Source organism: Chenopodium album, chromosome 8 (assembly GCF_948465745.1).
Source record: "Chenopodium album chromosome 8, dcCheAlbu1.1, whole genome shotgun sequence".
Classification (NCBI taxonomy): Eukaryota; Viridiplantae; Streptophyta; class Magnoliopsida; order Caryophyllales; family Amaranthaceae; genus Chenopodium; species Chenopodium album.
In genome coordinates this window covers 9334410-9347720 of record NC_137841.1, presented here as the reverse complement: position 1 = coordinate 9347720, position 13311 = coordinate 9334410, and the positions used below count along the sequence as shown (strand labels likewise).

The window sequence follows — 13311 nt, the reverse complement described above, 5'->3', positions numbered from 1 at the left end:
ATGGTCGTCAGCCAGCCAGAAAGTGATTGGGGTCGGAATCGTCGCCGACGGGGGCGGCGGTGGCTTGCACCGGTGGTGTATTAATTTTTTTAATTTTAAAAATATTTTTTCTAAATTAATTAATCAAATAAATAATATTAATAAGGACCCATTACAAAGTGCCACATGGCACAATTAACGTTAATGACTGACGGAGTTGACTGAAATGGCATGTTGTGATATTTTTATAAAACTGAATGTTATATGGTGAATTTAAAAAATGTTGGTGGTATTTGGTGAATTATGTTAAAACTCAATGGTATTTGGTGAAAAATCCGTATAAGTTAGTTATGGATGTTATGTGTTTTATTTCTATATATTGAGTTTTAATTCTATAATTTGGACCATCACATTTATTGAAATGATTGTTTTTATTATGGATTGTTTTTATTTTATAACCTCTTTTATATGTTTTTTTTTTATAGGATTATTGTCCAAGGAAAGCCCCGTATGATGTTGACAAGTTGAATGTGGTTCGAGAACAGTGGGCGCACTACTTTAGGACAAAGTATTTATTGAATGCATAACTATTTGCTTAGGTAGAACATTAGTAATATTATTAGTGTTGTTTGTTGTATGTGTTGGATAAATTTATACAAGTTCTTATTTGTAATATTATACTAGAATTTTTATATTATGTCGTATTAATTTTTACGAAAGTTGGTATAATTGTTTATCTACAGGAACAGAACAGGTTTTAATTAAAATATATTAATTATATATAAATACATGCTCCCGAAATTTAATAAAAAAAAAATTAATTTAATGACTATTTGTAACGGGCAGGATAAGCACTTATTCGTAACGGGCGTTTTTGTTGCCCGTTACAAATAAGTACTAATTATACACCATAAAACCTTATTCGTAACGGGCAAATAAAGTGTCTGTTACGAATAATGGGTTATTCGTAACGGGCGTTTTAGTGCCCGTTACGAATAAGGACTTGTTTTAGTTCAAAAAAGGACTTATTCGTAACGGGCACCTGAAACGCCCGTTACGAATAACCGGTTATTCGTAACGGACATATAAAATATGTCCGTTACGAATAAGAATTTATTCGTAACGGGCGTTGTCCGTAACGGCCGCATATGTAACGGACACTGCCCGTTACGGATGGGCCCTTTTTGCCCGTTACGGATGGCGTTTAAAAGCAGCTACAATCTTGTTAAGTTGTTCCCATATAGCAAAAACTGCAACATATTTAAATTAAAGGTTGCTGGAAGACGATTGCACTGTAACTTGTTGGAAGTTCTTGAGTGAAATACAAAGAAAGGTGAGAGGAAATAAAAGAGATAGTCCCACTTTGATAATTTACCAAAGCATTATGTCGTTTATTCTTTGGAGTAGTTTTGTACTACTTGTTTGAGAAGCGGTAAGTGGGTTATGGACATCTTATATATCTCTTAATACCCATTATTATTGACGGTTTATTGTTATTAATTAGAATATTGTATCTATTACAATATTCAAGGTCAATTCATTTGAATTAAGTTATTGACAATGTCTTTAATATGGGAGTTATGCTCATCAATGACGGTTGTTATGGCTCCTTAATTATCCCATTAAAAAGGAGTAACTCCTCTTAATTGTTGCAGCCTTTTCCCTTTGATGTTGCTGCCACTTTCTTCATCTATTGCTATATATTTTCCATTCCCAAGTTCAAATTGAGATATACAAAAATCAGAAATATTCTCTTCGATCTTCTCTTTAAAAAATACTCCTTTGGTTTTTGGGCAAGTATTTTGAGTTCCAGTCGGGTTTGTGAGTGCACACAGATTCCGGCGCCGTGCTTATCCTAGAGGGCGACCGCTTGATGTCTACTGCACCGGGGTAGCGCGGAATCGTCTTTTAGGTCAGTGGTTCACCACGACGCGGCAATTGTCAATTTGGTCTACACAACATTGAGATAAGTATCTTCCGTTTAATTGCTTATTTTCTAAAAATCTAAAAGACGAGTTCATTGCTTCCAAATTTTTGACGTATCGTAATTTATTTTCTTGATACAAAGATTTGTGAATGTTGCTTATTTTTTAGGTAGTATTTTGTTTGGGGGAAGCAATTTTATGTTGTTAGACCAATGAAGGGGTATCACTTACAGTAAGAAGGGCTAGAATGTATATGTGTTATGGAAAGGTTGAAATATTGTCGTTCTCGAGTATTTGTATATATTCTCCACTATTCTAGTATTCCTAGTAATAGAAGTTTAGTTTGGTTTATTGCTGGAACTTTTCTTGGGTAATACTGATAATACCATTGCAGTACCTTCATTGTTATCGTTATTTTTTCATCACTTTGTTGCTTGTTTTTTTTTTGTTGGTTCTATTGTCATAAATATCTGGGAGTTACAGCCACGTATTGTTGGCTTGTACAACAAACCCATTTTTCAAAGATGAAGAGTTCTGGGGTCTGGCTGTTGTTGTTCTTTTGTTGCTTGGTTTGGGGATTATTTATTTACCCCAATTATTCCTTTAGGATTTTATATCCTCAAAATTTGGATTTATTATTGTTTCGGTATGTTAATCATGTGTCTTATAGGCTTTGATTTTATTTGCACATGCTTTTATCTAATATTAATAAGTGAGAATTGTCATGCCACGCTTGATATTTTTTCGATTTTCGAATGCATGAGTTTGTCTTTTAAGATGATGTATTGCATAATGGAAAGTATTATTGTTATGAACTTGCTATTTTATACGATCAAATTGATGGAGTTCAATAATATCTTACTTACATTGTTTTATGTTGGGCTTAGTGTTTTCATATATTGTGTACTTGACTACTTGATGATAAATACAAGTATTACTTCTGGTCAATCACTATCTAAATTATAGCCTTTATTGTTGTGACTAAGTAAATGTTGTATGGGGAAGTTTTAATTTGGAGAGTTAGCTTGAATCATGGAAGCACTATAATAACATTTTAATTGACTTTAGGGCTTGTTCGTTATTCGCGGATTTTCGAGAGCAGTCCCAAAGATGACCCCCGATCAAAGGTCATCCTTGGTCGGTTTGGGCTGAAATTTTGGGAGTATGTTTGGGACACATGATGCTTATTTTTAAACGGTTGGATTCTCACTATCTGCTCAGATTAGTGAGTTATGATGACATCTTGAGGCCCTAATTTACAACGAGGACAATTGGGCGTCTCATAGAGCTCTCTCTCACGTTACTTGATTTAATTCAAGGGAGGTTCATTCTAAACCAAGTCTTTTGTTAATTTTGGTTAGCATGTGGCTTAATCCTAATAATCTTAACAAATATGTGTTTTTGTGGTTATTGACAAAGTATGTTGAATGTTCAATTTGTCAACTAGATATTTGTTGAATGATTAATAGAACGAAAGTAAAATTTATAATGTCGATATTTTATGAGTATGACATTATATTGCATATAAGTAGTTACCTTTAATTTGTTGGTTCTACATTTTGTGGATTAACTTGTTTAGTAAGATGCTTTGAGCAATGTATTTTAACATGTTATTAAGGTGCATGTATGTACTCCAAGTACTACTTTTATCATGATTCATGTATGTGTTGAGCATGGAGTTGAGATGCATTATGTCAATTTCTTGAATCCATGTATGCAATACTCGTATTGAGAAGCTTTATTCATAACTCAATTGATTTCATTACTTTATTCTCGGTTTAACATGCATGTGTGAAATTTATAAATTCTCAAACTTGTTGAGTTTTGTGAAGGGAAATTATGTGATTATTTTACTTAAGGAGATTGTATGGATTTCTCTTTGGAGAATTTTCGAGTAAAGTATTTTGGGAATTGACTACGATTTTCTAATATTTTATGATGGTTTATTGTTACCGCCTATGACTCTTTATTGTGTTATAATTCTTTAAGAATAAAGCATGAGTAATTTGTAAATGCCTTGAATTTTATATGGTGGCTTGGGAGTTAATATTTTGAGGTGTTGTTGAATTATTATCCTTGATTAATTCAATGTTTCAAAGATCTCTGCTCTTGTCCACCTTATATGTTATTATACCCAGTGTTATGACATAGTTGTGAATTTTTCCCAACCATATATTTGTTTATGCTCTATTTTGGTATTTGAACCTTGTCCTTTCATGTGGGGGTTTTTATATCCAAATATTTCATTCATTGAGAATGTGGGTGCATTGGTAAGGGTTTTGAATCAGACTTTGTTGTCCAATGCGGGGGAAGTAATAAAGAATCAGTGTTGGACTCAAAGTCTTGCTTAGTTTTTGCTTGATAAATTGCATATCCTAATTGATTCTTTATTGAATAAATTATCTTTGAGCATATATGTGTATTATTACTATGTTTCAAGTGGTTGGATATCCAAGCTGGATTACTTGAATCTAGTAGGAATAAGAGGCATTAATGTTAAAATTTTCTATTGTTTAATGCAAAGCCTAAAAGTGGTTAATTGAGCTAAAGATGGTTTATGATTGAGTTTTCCTTACAAGTTTGTTTTGTATCTCTATGTCTTTAGAGTATTTACTTTAAATCAGTGGAATATCATGAGTGATTGCTTCTGTAGAAGAAGTCATTGAATATTAGTTAGATTATGTCTAACTATGTATAGATTTTTACAATCTTTTTCCTGGGATTGTGATGCTTAATATCTCTTCTATGGGTTGTGTTGCTAATTCACTGAGTTATCGTTGGAAGTCTTTAAGGCTAAACTTGTGATGGATGAGTCATTGCTATAATATAAAGTTTTTTTTTCTTATTGATCATATGGGAGCAATTCATGTCCATTTGGTAGTCTTATGTTTCTTGGGAACTATGCTTAATCTGACATTGCTTCATAGATTAGCAATAAGCTTCAAATTGAATTGATTCTTCCTGGGTCGATGCCCGAGCGGTTAATGGGGACGAATGCTAGGCGAATCAGTGGAGTGCGGTACCCTAGATGGCGAAAGTCAAGTAGCCTTAACTCGAGCAACGACCATCGGATAGTTTTGAGGAGGTTGCATAGGTACTTGAAAAGTACAAAAGATAAGAGTTTGCACTATTGCAAGTTTCCATGAGGTCTTGAAGTTCGATAATGAGTTCAAACTCAAGCGGTTATGTTTGCACCACTAAGTGGTGAAGCTATGTTTTGGAAATTGTGCAAAGCTATCTTGTTTTGCTATCTTTGTTTTGGAATAATCTAATTTATTTCTCTTGAATTGACATGTTATGAGGCAAGATGGTCAAGAGTGCATGGCTCTTATGAGCAAATGTGCTTGCAAATATCCCATTATAAGGGAATTTGTTATGATTTGTAAGTTGTGGTTACTTTTGATTGAACCATGCCTATAATAGTTGATGTCAAAGATAATTTTGTCGAATGGGGTGATATCACTAGAATACATAAAGTCAAAAAGAAATGTTACGGATCCGTTATCTAAAGGCCTATGAAAAAAAAAAACTAGTTTTGGAAACATAGGAAGAGATGGGGATAAAGCCTGTTGTATGAATTGTGAAATAGTGAACTCCTACTCACCATGAGTTCAAAGGGGAACATAATGTAATAATTCGGAAGCACATTTTTATCTGTCCATCTCTAGATGTTTGTTTGTGCTTAGCTACAAATGAGAAGGAGGTTGAGCATACGACTCTTAATGAACCCATATCCATATTTTTGGAGGTGTTTTGTAGCTCACACTTGATGGAGTTCACCTACTTAGGTGTGGAAGTGTGGCCGCTTCCTATGAGTATTTCGTGGGCTTATACTCTAGAGCACCTATGAGCATCCAGGCTGGACGTATGGCCAGTATAATGCGTCACCTTTATTCGCGGAATTTTAGAATATTATACATGCTCAATTGTGTGGCTCAAAGTGACGGGTCCCTAACTCCCTATTAATTTCAAGACGAAGGTCACTTGGTAGGTGAGGGATCATAACTTGATGTCCACTATGTGTTAATTCAAGTCGCGAGACATCGACACTTATGCAATTGTTTTGTTTTGCCCAAAACCAATTTTCTTTCTTTCTTTTCACATCTTCGAACCTGTGGGGGATTGTTGGAAGTTCTTGAGTGAAATATAAAGAAAGGTGAGAGGAAATAAAAGAGATAGTCCCACTTTGATAATTTACCAAAGCTTTATGTCATTTATTCTTTGGAGTAGTTTTGTACTACTTGTTTGAGAAGCGGTAAGTGGGTTATGGACATCTTATATATCTCTTAATACCCATTATTATTGACGGTTTATTGTTATTAATTAGAATATTGTATCTATTACAATATTCATGGTCTATTCATTTGAATTAAGTTATTAACAATGTCTTTAATATGGGAGTTATGCTCATCAATGACAGTTGTTATGGCTCCTTAATTATCCCATTAAAAAGGAGTAACTCCTCTTAATTGTTGCAGCCTTTTCCCTTTGATGTTGCTGCCACTTTCTTCATCTATTGCTATATATTTTCCATTCCCAAGTTCAAATTGAGATATACAAAAATCAGAAATATTCTCTTCGATCTTCTCTTTAAAAAGTACTCCTTTGGTTTTTGGGCAAGTATTTTGAGTTCCAGTCGGGTTTGTGAGTGCACACAGATTCCGGCGCCGTGCTTATCCTGGAGGGCGATCGCTTGATGTCTACAGCACCGGGGTAGCGCGGAATCGTCTTTTAGGTCAGTGGTTCACCACGACGCGACAATTGTCAATTTGGTCTACACAACGTTGAGATAAGTATCTTCCATTTAATTGCTTATTTTCTAACATAACTCAGCAAGTCCATCCAAAAAGATTGAAGTCGTTGCGAAATTATCCTAAGATAGTTAACTAAAATTGCAACCTCCCCTAAAATATATAAGCATGAAATACAAATAAATAAGAGTAAAAAAGATTAAAGAGGAGCACGATAATCACATTTAAAAGGCTTGAGATCAGGAAAACAACTCCGGAGAAGTATATCACACTTAGGTGGAGCACACTTACGACAACGGTCTCGAGCGCATTTCAGGTACACCTTAACACCAGCAGCCTTACACCGAATCTCCTCTTCATTCCACTCTAAATATTGCGACCCCGTATCTCTACTAAACAATATATTGCAGTCAGGAACACGAAAACTATGGCGAGTATCCAATAACTCCAAATCTTTGTGGCCATCCAATATAATAGACAATGCATTGATCGATAAAGCACAATAGTCGAGCCTCAGTCGCTTGAGTTGAGGACATCTGTCACGTATAATTGTTGCAATATCATCATCCACAGCGCCAAATAACCGCAGAGTTTCGACCTCAGTAAAGTTTCTTCGGAATTGTGCTATTAATACTGAAGGACACTGCACTTTCTTCAGCTTCTTCCAGTATTGCATAGCAGGCATAATAAAAGTAAAATTCGTACGCACTGCCCGGGGTATTATCAACTTCTGCATGGAATATGTCCTGCAAAGTACATACAAACATGTAAGTATTGTCTATAAAAGATAGCATTTGAGGTAGAGGTAGCAAACAGGTCATTTGGGTCAGATTTTGTTCTCGAGTCAAGTCAGGTTCTAAATTACACTTGAATTTAATTGATTTGATGTAGCTTTTCTTCCATGTAATTACTAATTTTTACAAAAGCAAAGCTGTAGTAAGCTTAAACTACAGCTTGAATTGTTTCTACCGATTAAGTCTTATGTTTAATGAATATTCCATATTAAACTTCTTAAAATTAAATTCTCAAATTTACCAAATGAATCAGTTTAAATCAAAGAAAAATTCACAAGAATAATCTCACCTTTGTCAAGTCTTCTCAAAATAGTCCCACCTTTCAAAAATCCGTGAATAATCCCACCTTTTCTATGTATCTTCTCGAAATGGACCCTTTTACCGGGTACTTGGTCAAGCGGTATTAGGTGGACTTTTATTTTGTTTTCCCTCCCTTATTAATTAATTATCCTAACTACCATCCCATTTCTGAAACACCATTACTCACTCTTTCCCCTTCCATTAATTAAAGACCAGAAATTTGGCAAAAAAAAAATAAATTGTTGGGTTTGTGGGGATTACACATAAAGTACAATGGTGGATGTTAAGCATCAATATTTAAGGTATTTTTTTTTATGAATTACTGTTTCAATTTTTTCGAAAATGTGTGGCTTGGATATGAAATTGTGTTTTCCCCTTTTTTTTGTTATTTTTTTGTTTAAATAGGTGATTGTCGATACTTGTTTGTTGAATGTTGATAGTTTCTTGTTGCGATTAGTGCTCTACATTTCTACAAAATTGAGTCTTGGTTGTTGCGATTATTATTGTAAATGGAGAATGGGACATTGAAGTTCTAGCATGGGGTGTATTTAAGGAAGGTAAAAAGGGATTAAGAGAAGAATGGGGAGCACACTTATGGTGGAAGACAGGGGAGAAGACAATTATATAGCATAGCAATTCCAAGTTATATAGAAACCCACAAACTGTGCAATGGTAAGTGCCACATAGGCCAATTCACCTGTTGCAAGACATATATGAAAGGGGTCCATTTTGAGAAGATTCATAGAAAAGGTGATATTAATCCCAGATTTTTAAAAGGTGAGACTATTTCGAGAAGACTTGCAAAAGGCGTGATTATCCTTGTCAATTTTCCTTTAATCAATAAGAATTAGTATAATGAGTTTTGATCAGTAAAATTGGTAACCCCAAGAAGAAAAGCATTGAGATCAGTCAAAATTATGTGAAGTAAATAGGGCCTAAATTGAATTTTATTGATTAAAAACATATTTTAGCCAATAATTTACAGATTTTTAAATCATGAAGTTTAGCGATTAAAAATTACTTTCACTAATTTAAACATTTGTGATTTGTAAATAACAGTGTAAGGAAAAATTATTGATTTTAATTAACAAGCTAAGTTTAACATAATTTTCTATAAAATCTATCAAATAAAAGTGAAACCTCCTTTCTCTCTCCAAAACCCTAGCCTCCATTGTTGAATATTGAAGGGGCTTCCATCGATTTTAATCGGTGGAAAGCCCCAATCCTTGTTTCTTTATTGTTTTTATTAGGTTTATAATAATGCTTCCTCCTTTTGGGAGGAACTTTTCTCCCTTGAAAGAAAGGGTTTTCGATCTCCTTCGAAAGACAAGGATTTTTCGACCTCCTTTGAAAGACAAGGTTTATCTCCTCTTTTCGAGGGAGAAATTTCTTAGTTTTGAATCCATGGTAGCAGATCTAATGGATTGTCGTGAAATTTCGTTGGTGAAAAAGTTATTAAGTTTTCGAATACAAACAGATGAATCAGAAGGAAAACATCCTCACGGCTACAAAGGATCGTTAGATTGTCTCTCCAACAAGGCTGTAATTTTCAGCGATATAAGCGGGAGATGCTCCGCAGTGCAAGATCTACTCGACGATCGTAGTTTTTATGAAGGAAAATTCTATTTGATTCAATATCTTATGTATTTGTTAACGTCGAATCTCTATTGTAGATGTCTTATGACTTTTAATTAATGAAATATTTTTTCTATTCAAAAAAAAAAAAAAGCTAAGTTTAACATAAATCAATAATTTCTTGAATAAAACAATAAATCTCACAAAATTGACAATAAATACAACAATTACCTTTTACCAATATACCCATACTTATATTCTTGAAGAAAGGTTTCTCCATGATAAAATGTAGAGCAAGAGTCAACTGGCATAGTATCCAGCCTACGCTTCAAGAAAGCAAGATATCTATTGTTCATTTGTTGGAACTTAGGGCAATCCAAGAGTTTGAGATTGATGACACCAGGGGGTGACATTGAATCTAATACTGCCGACAACCATGTCTTGCTCACGTAACACGCTACACAAAGCCTCTCCGGCAATGGCACTCTCTTCATTATCTTTAACAATACATCGTAGTTCATTTCATCCCAACTCCACACTGTCTTAGTGCCACTTTCCGCCCTAAATAACTTCAATCGCATCTATATCACAGCAGCATATGATTGAAAAAAAAAAAAAAAGACAATCAAAGAAAGTTAAAATAATGGTTATTAAGATATTTCACGTGGTGATCGAATAATAATTTCCAGGAAGTTGAAATTATTGATACTCAGGATATTTCAAGTGGTCACCAAATAGAACATTAAATTTAAAATCATCCTTCAGGCTTACTTCAAAACCAACTATGAAAGGGCAGATTACTCCACTAAATCTAATCTAACTTCTGATTTCCTCTTTCCAATCAATATTTCTACTCCCTACGACACTGCCCAATTTAGCCATCATGTTTCAACGGATCAGATTTAGTTTTGCTTAGTCCTCCTAATAACCAATTAAAATGTAGAGTAATAACAAAAAGGTTCTTAAATATTGAAAAATTGCAAAATTCAAATATATGAAGCTAATTTAACGAGATTCATTATGCTAGAAAACTCTAAACTTATACAAGAAACTTCGTTTGACATCCAAGCCCGTCCCTAAGCCAGGTAGAAGAGGTCTAATTACATAGTTCAATCCTAACATTATAGGTTCTGCAACCAAATTTGATTTAATTATGAAATAAGGCTAGAAAAATCACATAATTTTAGGGATGTTTTATTCAATTATCAAATTAGGCTCATAATTTTCTTTTCTAGCAACATAATACCTGGTTATAATCTTCCACAATCTTAGTAATTAGAAACAATATTCGAACCCTAAACTTACTGCACTGACAATTAATTAAATTAAATTAGATCAAATACAAACCCTAGATTGTGAAATTGATATGATGATTACATTTAGAAACAACAACTTACCGCAGAAGCTGCTTCAATGGGGGATACAAGTATTCAATGGAGAACTGAAAGAGAAAGTAGAGCAGGAGGAGGAGAGGTAGGCTTCGTTTATCCCAGGGGCGGACCTATTAAGCCCTTATGGTGAGCAATTGCAGCCCCATTTTGTAAAAAAAAAAAATCAGGTATATAAGCCCAAGCTAGTTAAAAAAAAAAAGGCCCAAAAAATTGAACCCCCATTCTAAATGTGTCTTGCACATTACAAACAAGTAGTGGGCTCCTTATTTCTCCAATTAGTGGGCTCCTTATTTCTCCAATTCTCCTAAATGTTTCACGTGATTGGGGTACATAAAAATCATTTTTTTTTTTAATTTTTTTAAAAGTTCTTGTATAGTCACTCACCCTTTTCAACCCTTACCCAACTTTCTCTCTCTAACTCAAATGCCTCAATAGCTCAAATGCCCAGATCTACTTAGTACTACTACCAAACTACCGCCTAACACAACCTCACAGCTAGTTTTGCCGACCTGAGTTCGCTAGATTGCTACCGGAAAAGTTCGTCGCCGCTGACCGCTTCCGAGTTCCGACTTTCGAGTTCCGACTTCTCCAAGCAGCAGATTATCCCCCTTATGAATGTATTTGGTTTGTATTATTGAAAACAATTTGTAATTTTCGGTGATGTATCTTGACATTTCTTTACTTTGTTGTTCGTACATTGGTATGATTAAGTTGAAAGTTTATTTTGGACCCCCATTTATAAATTCCTGGATCCGCCACTGAATACGTTATCCTCCGTTTTTTTTTCCTTCTTCACAATTAGGACAATTCAATGGGTTTGGAGTCTTGGAGACTTGGAGCCCCATTAAAAGCCCTGACCCGCCCCAATTATAAATCGGTCTAGTAAATAAATGGGTCGGATCGAATTTTTTTAAAATTATTATGAAATACATTTTTTTTTGAAACAAATCAATTCATTCATAAAAAGTCATTCGGCATATACAAATGAAATCTAAATTAACAAATACATAAAATTGAATCAAAATAGGGTTTCCTTCATCAAAGCTAAAATCGTTGAAAAGATCTTGCATTGTGGTACATCTCTTGCACACATCGCTGCAATATACATCTTTTTCGGAGCGACAGTCTAACGATTTGTTGCAACCGTAAGGATAATTCTCATCTGATTCGCCTGAACGCATTTGAAAATTTGACAACCGTTGCGATCCCGAACAAATCTTTACCAAAGAACTGACAATAGGGCAAAAAAAATTACCTTTTTTTATAAACCCTAGCACACAAACAAACCCTAAACGAACAATAATAAACAACTAAACTAACAAAAACAAACGACTCCACCATAGGGAGACGGACGAATATCTACACTACTTGTGTAGATTTATTGAAACCTAAATAGTAAAACTAATTAAAATTAAGGGAAAAGGGTCGGAAATAGTCCAATTTCCGAAGAAATTAGACTATTTCCGGCCTAAACGACCAAGGTTTTGGAGAAACCCTAGATGAGAGGAGGAAAAAAGAGGAGAGGAGAGGCGAGAGAGAAAATCAGACTCCTGCTAAGAGCCTTGATAGTGTTACTGTCATGAAGGCTACTGAAGATGTTATAACAAATACAGTTTCTATAGTTCCTTCCTTAACTACCTCTCAAAAGCAATCATTAATTTAGAGAGGTTGTTCAAGCTTCATCACAATGGTTTTCTAAAGCCCGAAAGATTGTCATAACCTCTACATGGGAAGATGAGGTTTTTTCCCCTCCAGACCCTACTAAAGCTGTCTCTTTTGGTAAAGACACGCTTCAAAAGCTCAGGCAACCCTAGAAGCTAACTTTGATGGGTAAGTGCTTGGGCATTTCAGTCCGTCCTTCGTTCATTACTCATCGTGTAAGGGCTATTTGGAGGCCTAAAGGAACCTTGGAAGTGGTCGATCTTGGGAAAGATGTTTATATTTGTCGTTTTCCAATTCAAGATGATTATGAGAGGGCACTCCTAGGAGGGCCTTGGTTCATTTTAGATCATTACTTGATGATCACCAAATGGAAGCCAAACTTTCGCCCTTCGATGAATCCATCTGATAGAATGACGGTTTGGATTTGTTTCCCTAAATTACTTATAGAGTATTATGATAAAGAGGCTTTGTTTGACATTGCAAAGCTTGCAGGAAACCCCCTCCGAGTTGATTATGCAACTGATCATTTAACAAGAGCTAGGTATGCAAGGGTATGTCTCGAAATTGATCTAACTTCTCCTCTCATCACTAATGTTTAGGTTGGAAAAAGTTGGCAATGTATTGTGTTTAGGGTAAAAATACCCTCTATATGTGGACCAATGTCACCGCAACACGTGTCCGCAAGCTCAGCGCTCAATGAGCCAATTAGAGCATGACACGTGTCACTCAATGATAGACGGGTGAAAATGGGCTATACTCCCCATTATCCACTAATATAATATTCTCTCCATCTTCCTACGCTGTACTCCCTTTTTGTTGTAATGAGATTCAAACTCCTACCTCATGCACATTACATAAACAAGTACATACCAATTACACATCATGTAAAGTGTTATTATTTCGTTTTAAGAATTGGCCTCTTTCTAATTTTTGG

General features: G+C 34.8%; 1 protein-coding gene across 1 annotated transcript; it reads right to left on the bottom strand.

Annotated features, from left to right (window-relative positions):
• Positions 1-6854: 6854 nt before the first annotated feature.
• On the bottom strand, positions 6855-9905 carry LOC145642721 (F-box/LRR-repeat protein At3g48880-like). The gene is made up of 2 exons (XM_081693896.1): positions 9556-9905; positions 6855-7401 (listed from the first exon to the last, which is right to left on the bottom strand). The coding sequence occupies exons 1-2, from the start codon at positions 9903-9905 to the stop codon at positions 6855-6857; spliced, it is 897 nt and encodes a 298-aa protein (XP_081550022.1).
• Between the last annotated feature and the right edge of the window lie 3406 nt (positions 9906-13311).

What these genes read in the sequence shown, in the direction of transcription:
- LOC145642721 (XM_081693896.1), bottom strand. Translation starts at nt 9,905, where the DNA reads ATGCGATTGAAGTTATTTAGGGCGGAAAGTGGCACTAAGACAGTGTGG. An exon ending in TATGGGTATATTGGTAAAAG is followed by an intron (nt 7,402 to 9,555) that starts GTAATTGTTGTA and finishes TGTACTTTGCAG; the next exon opens with GACATATTCCATGCAGAAGT.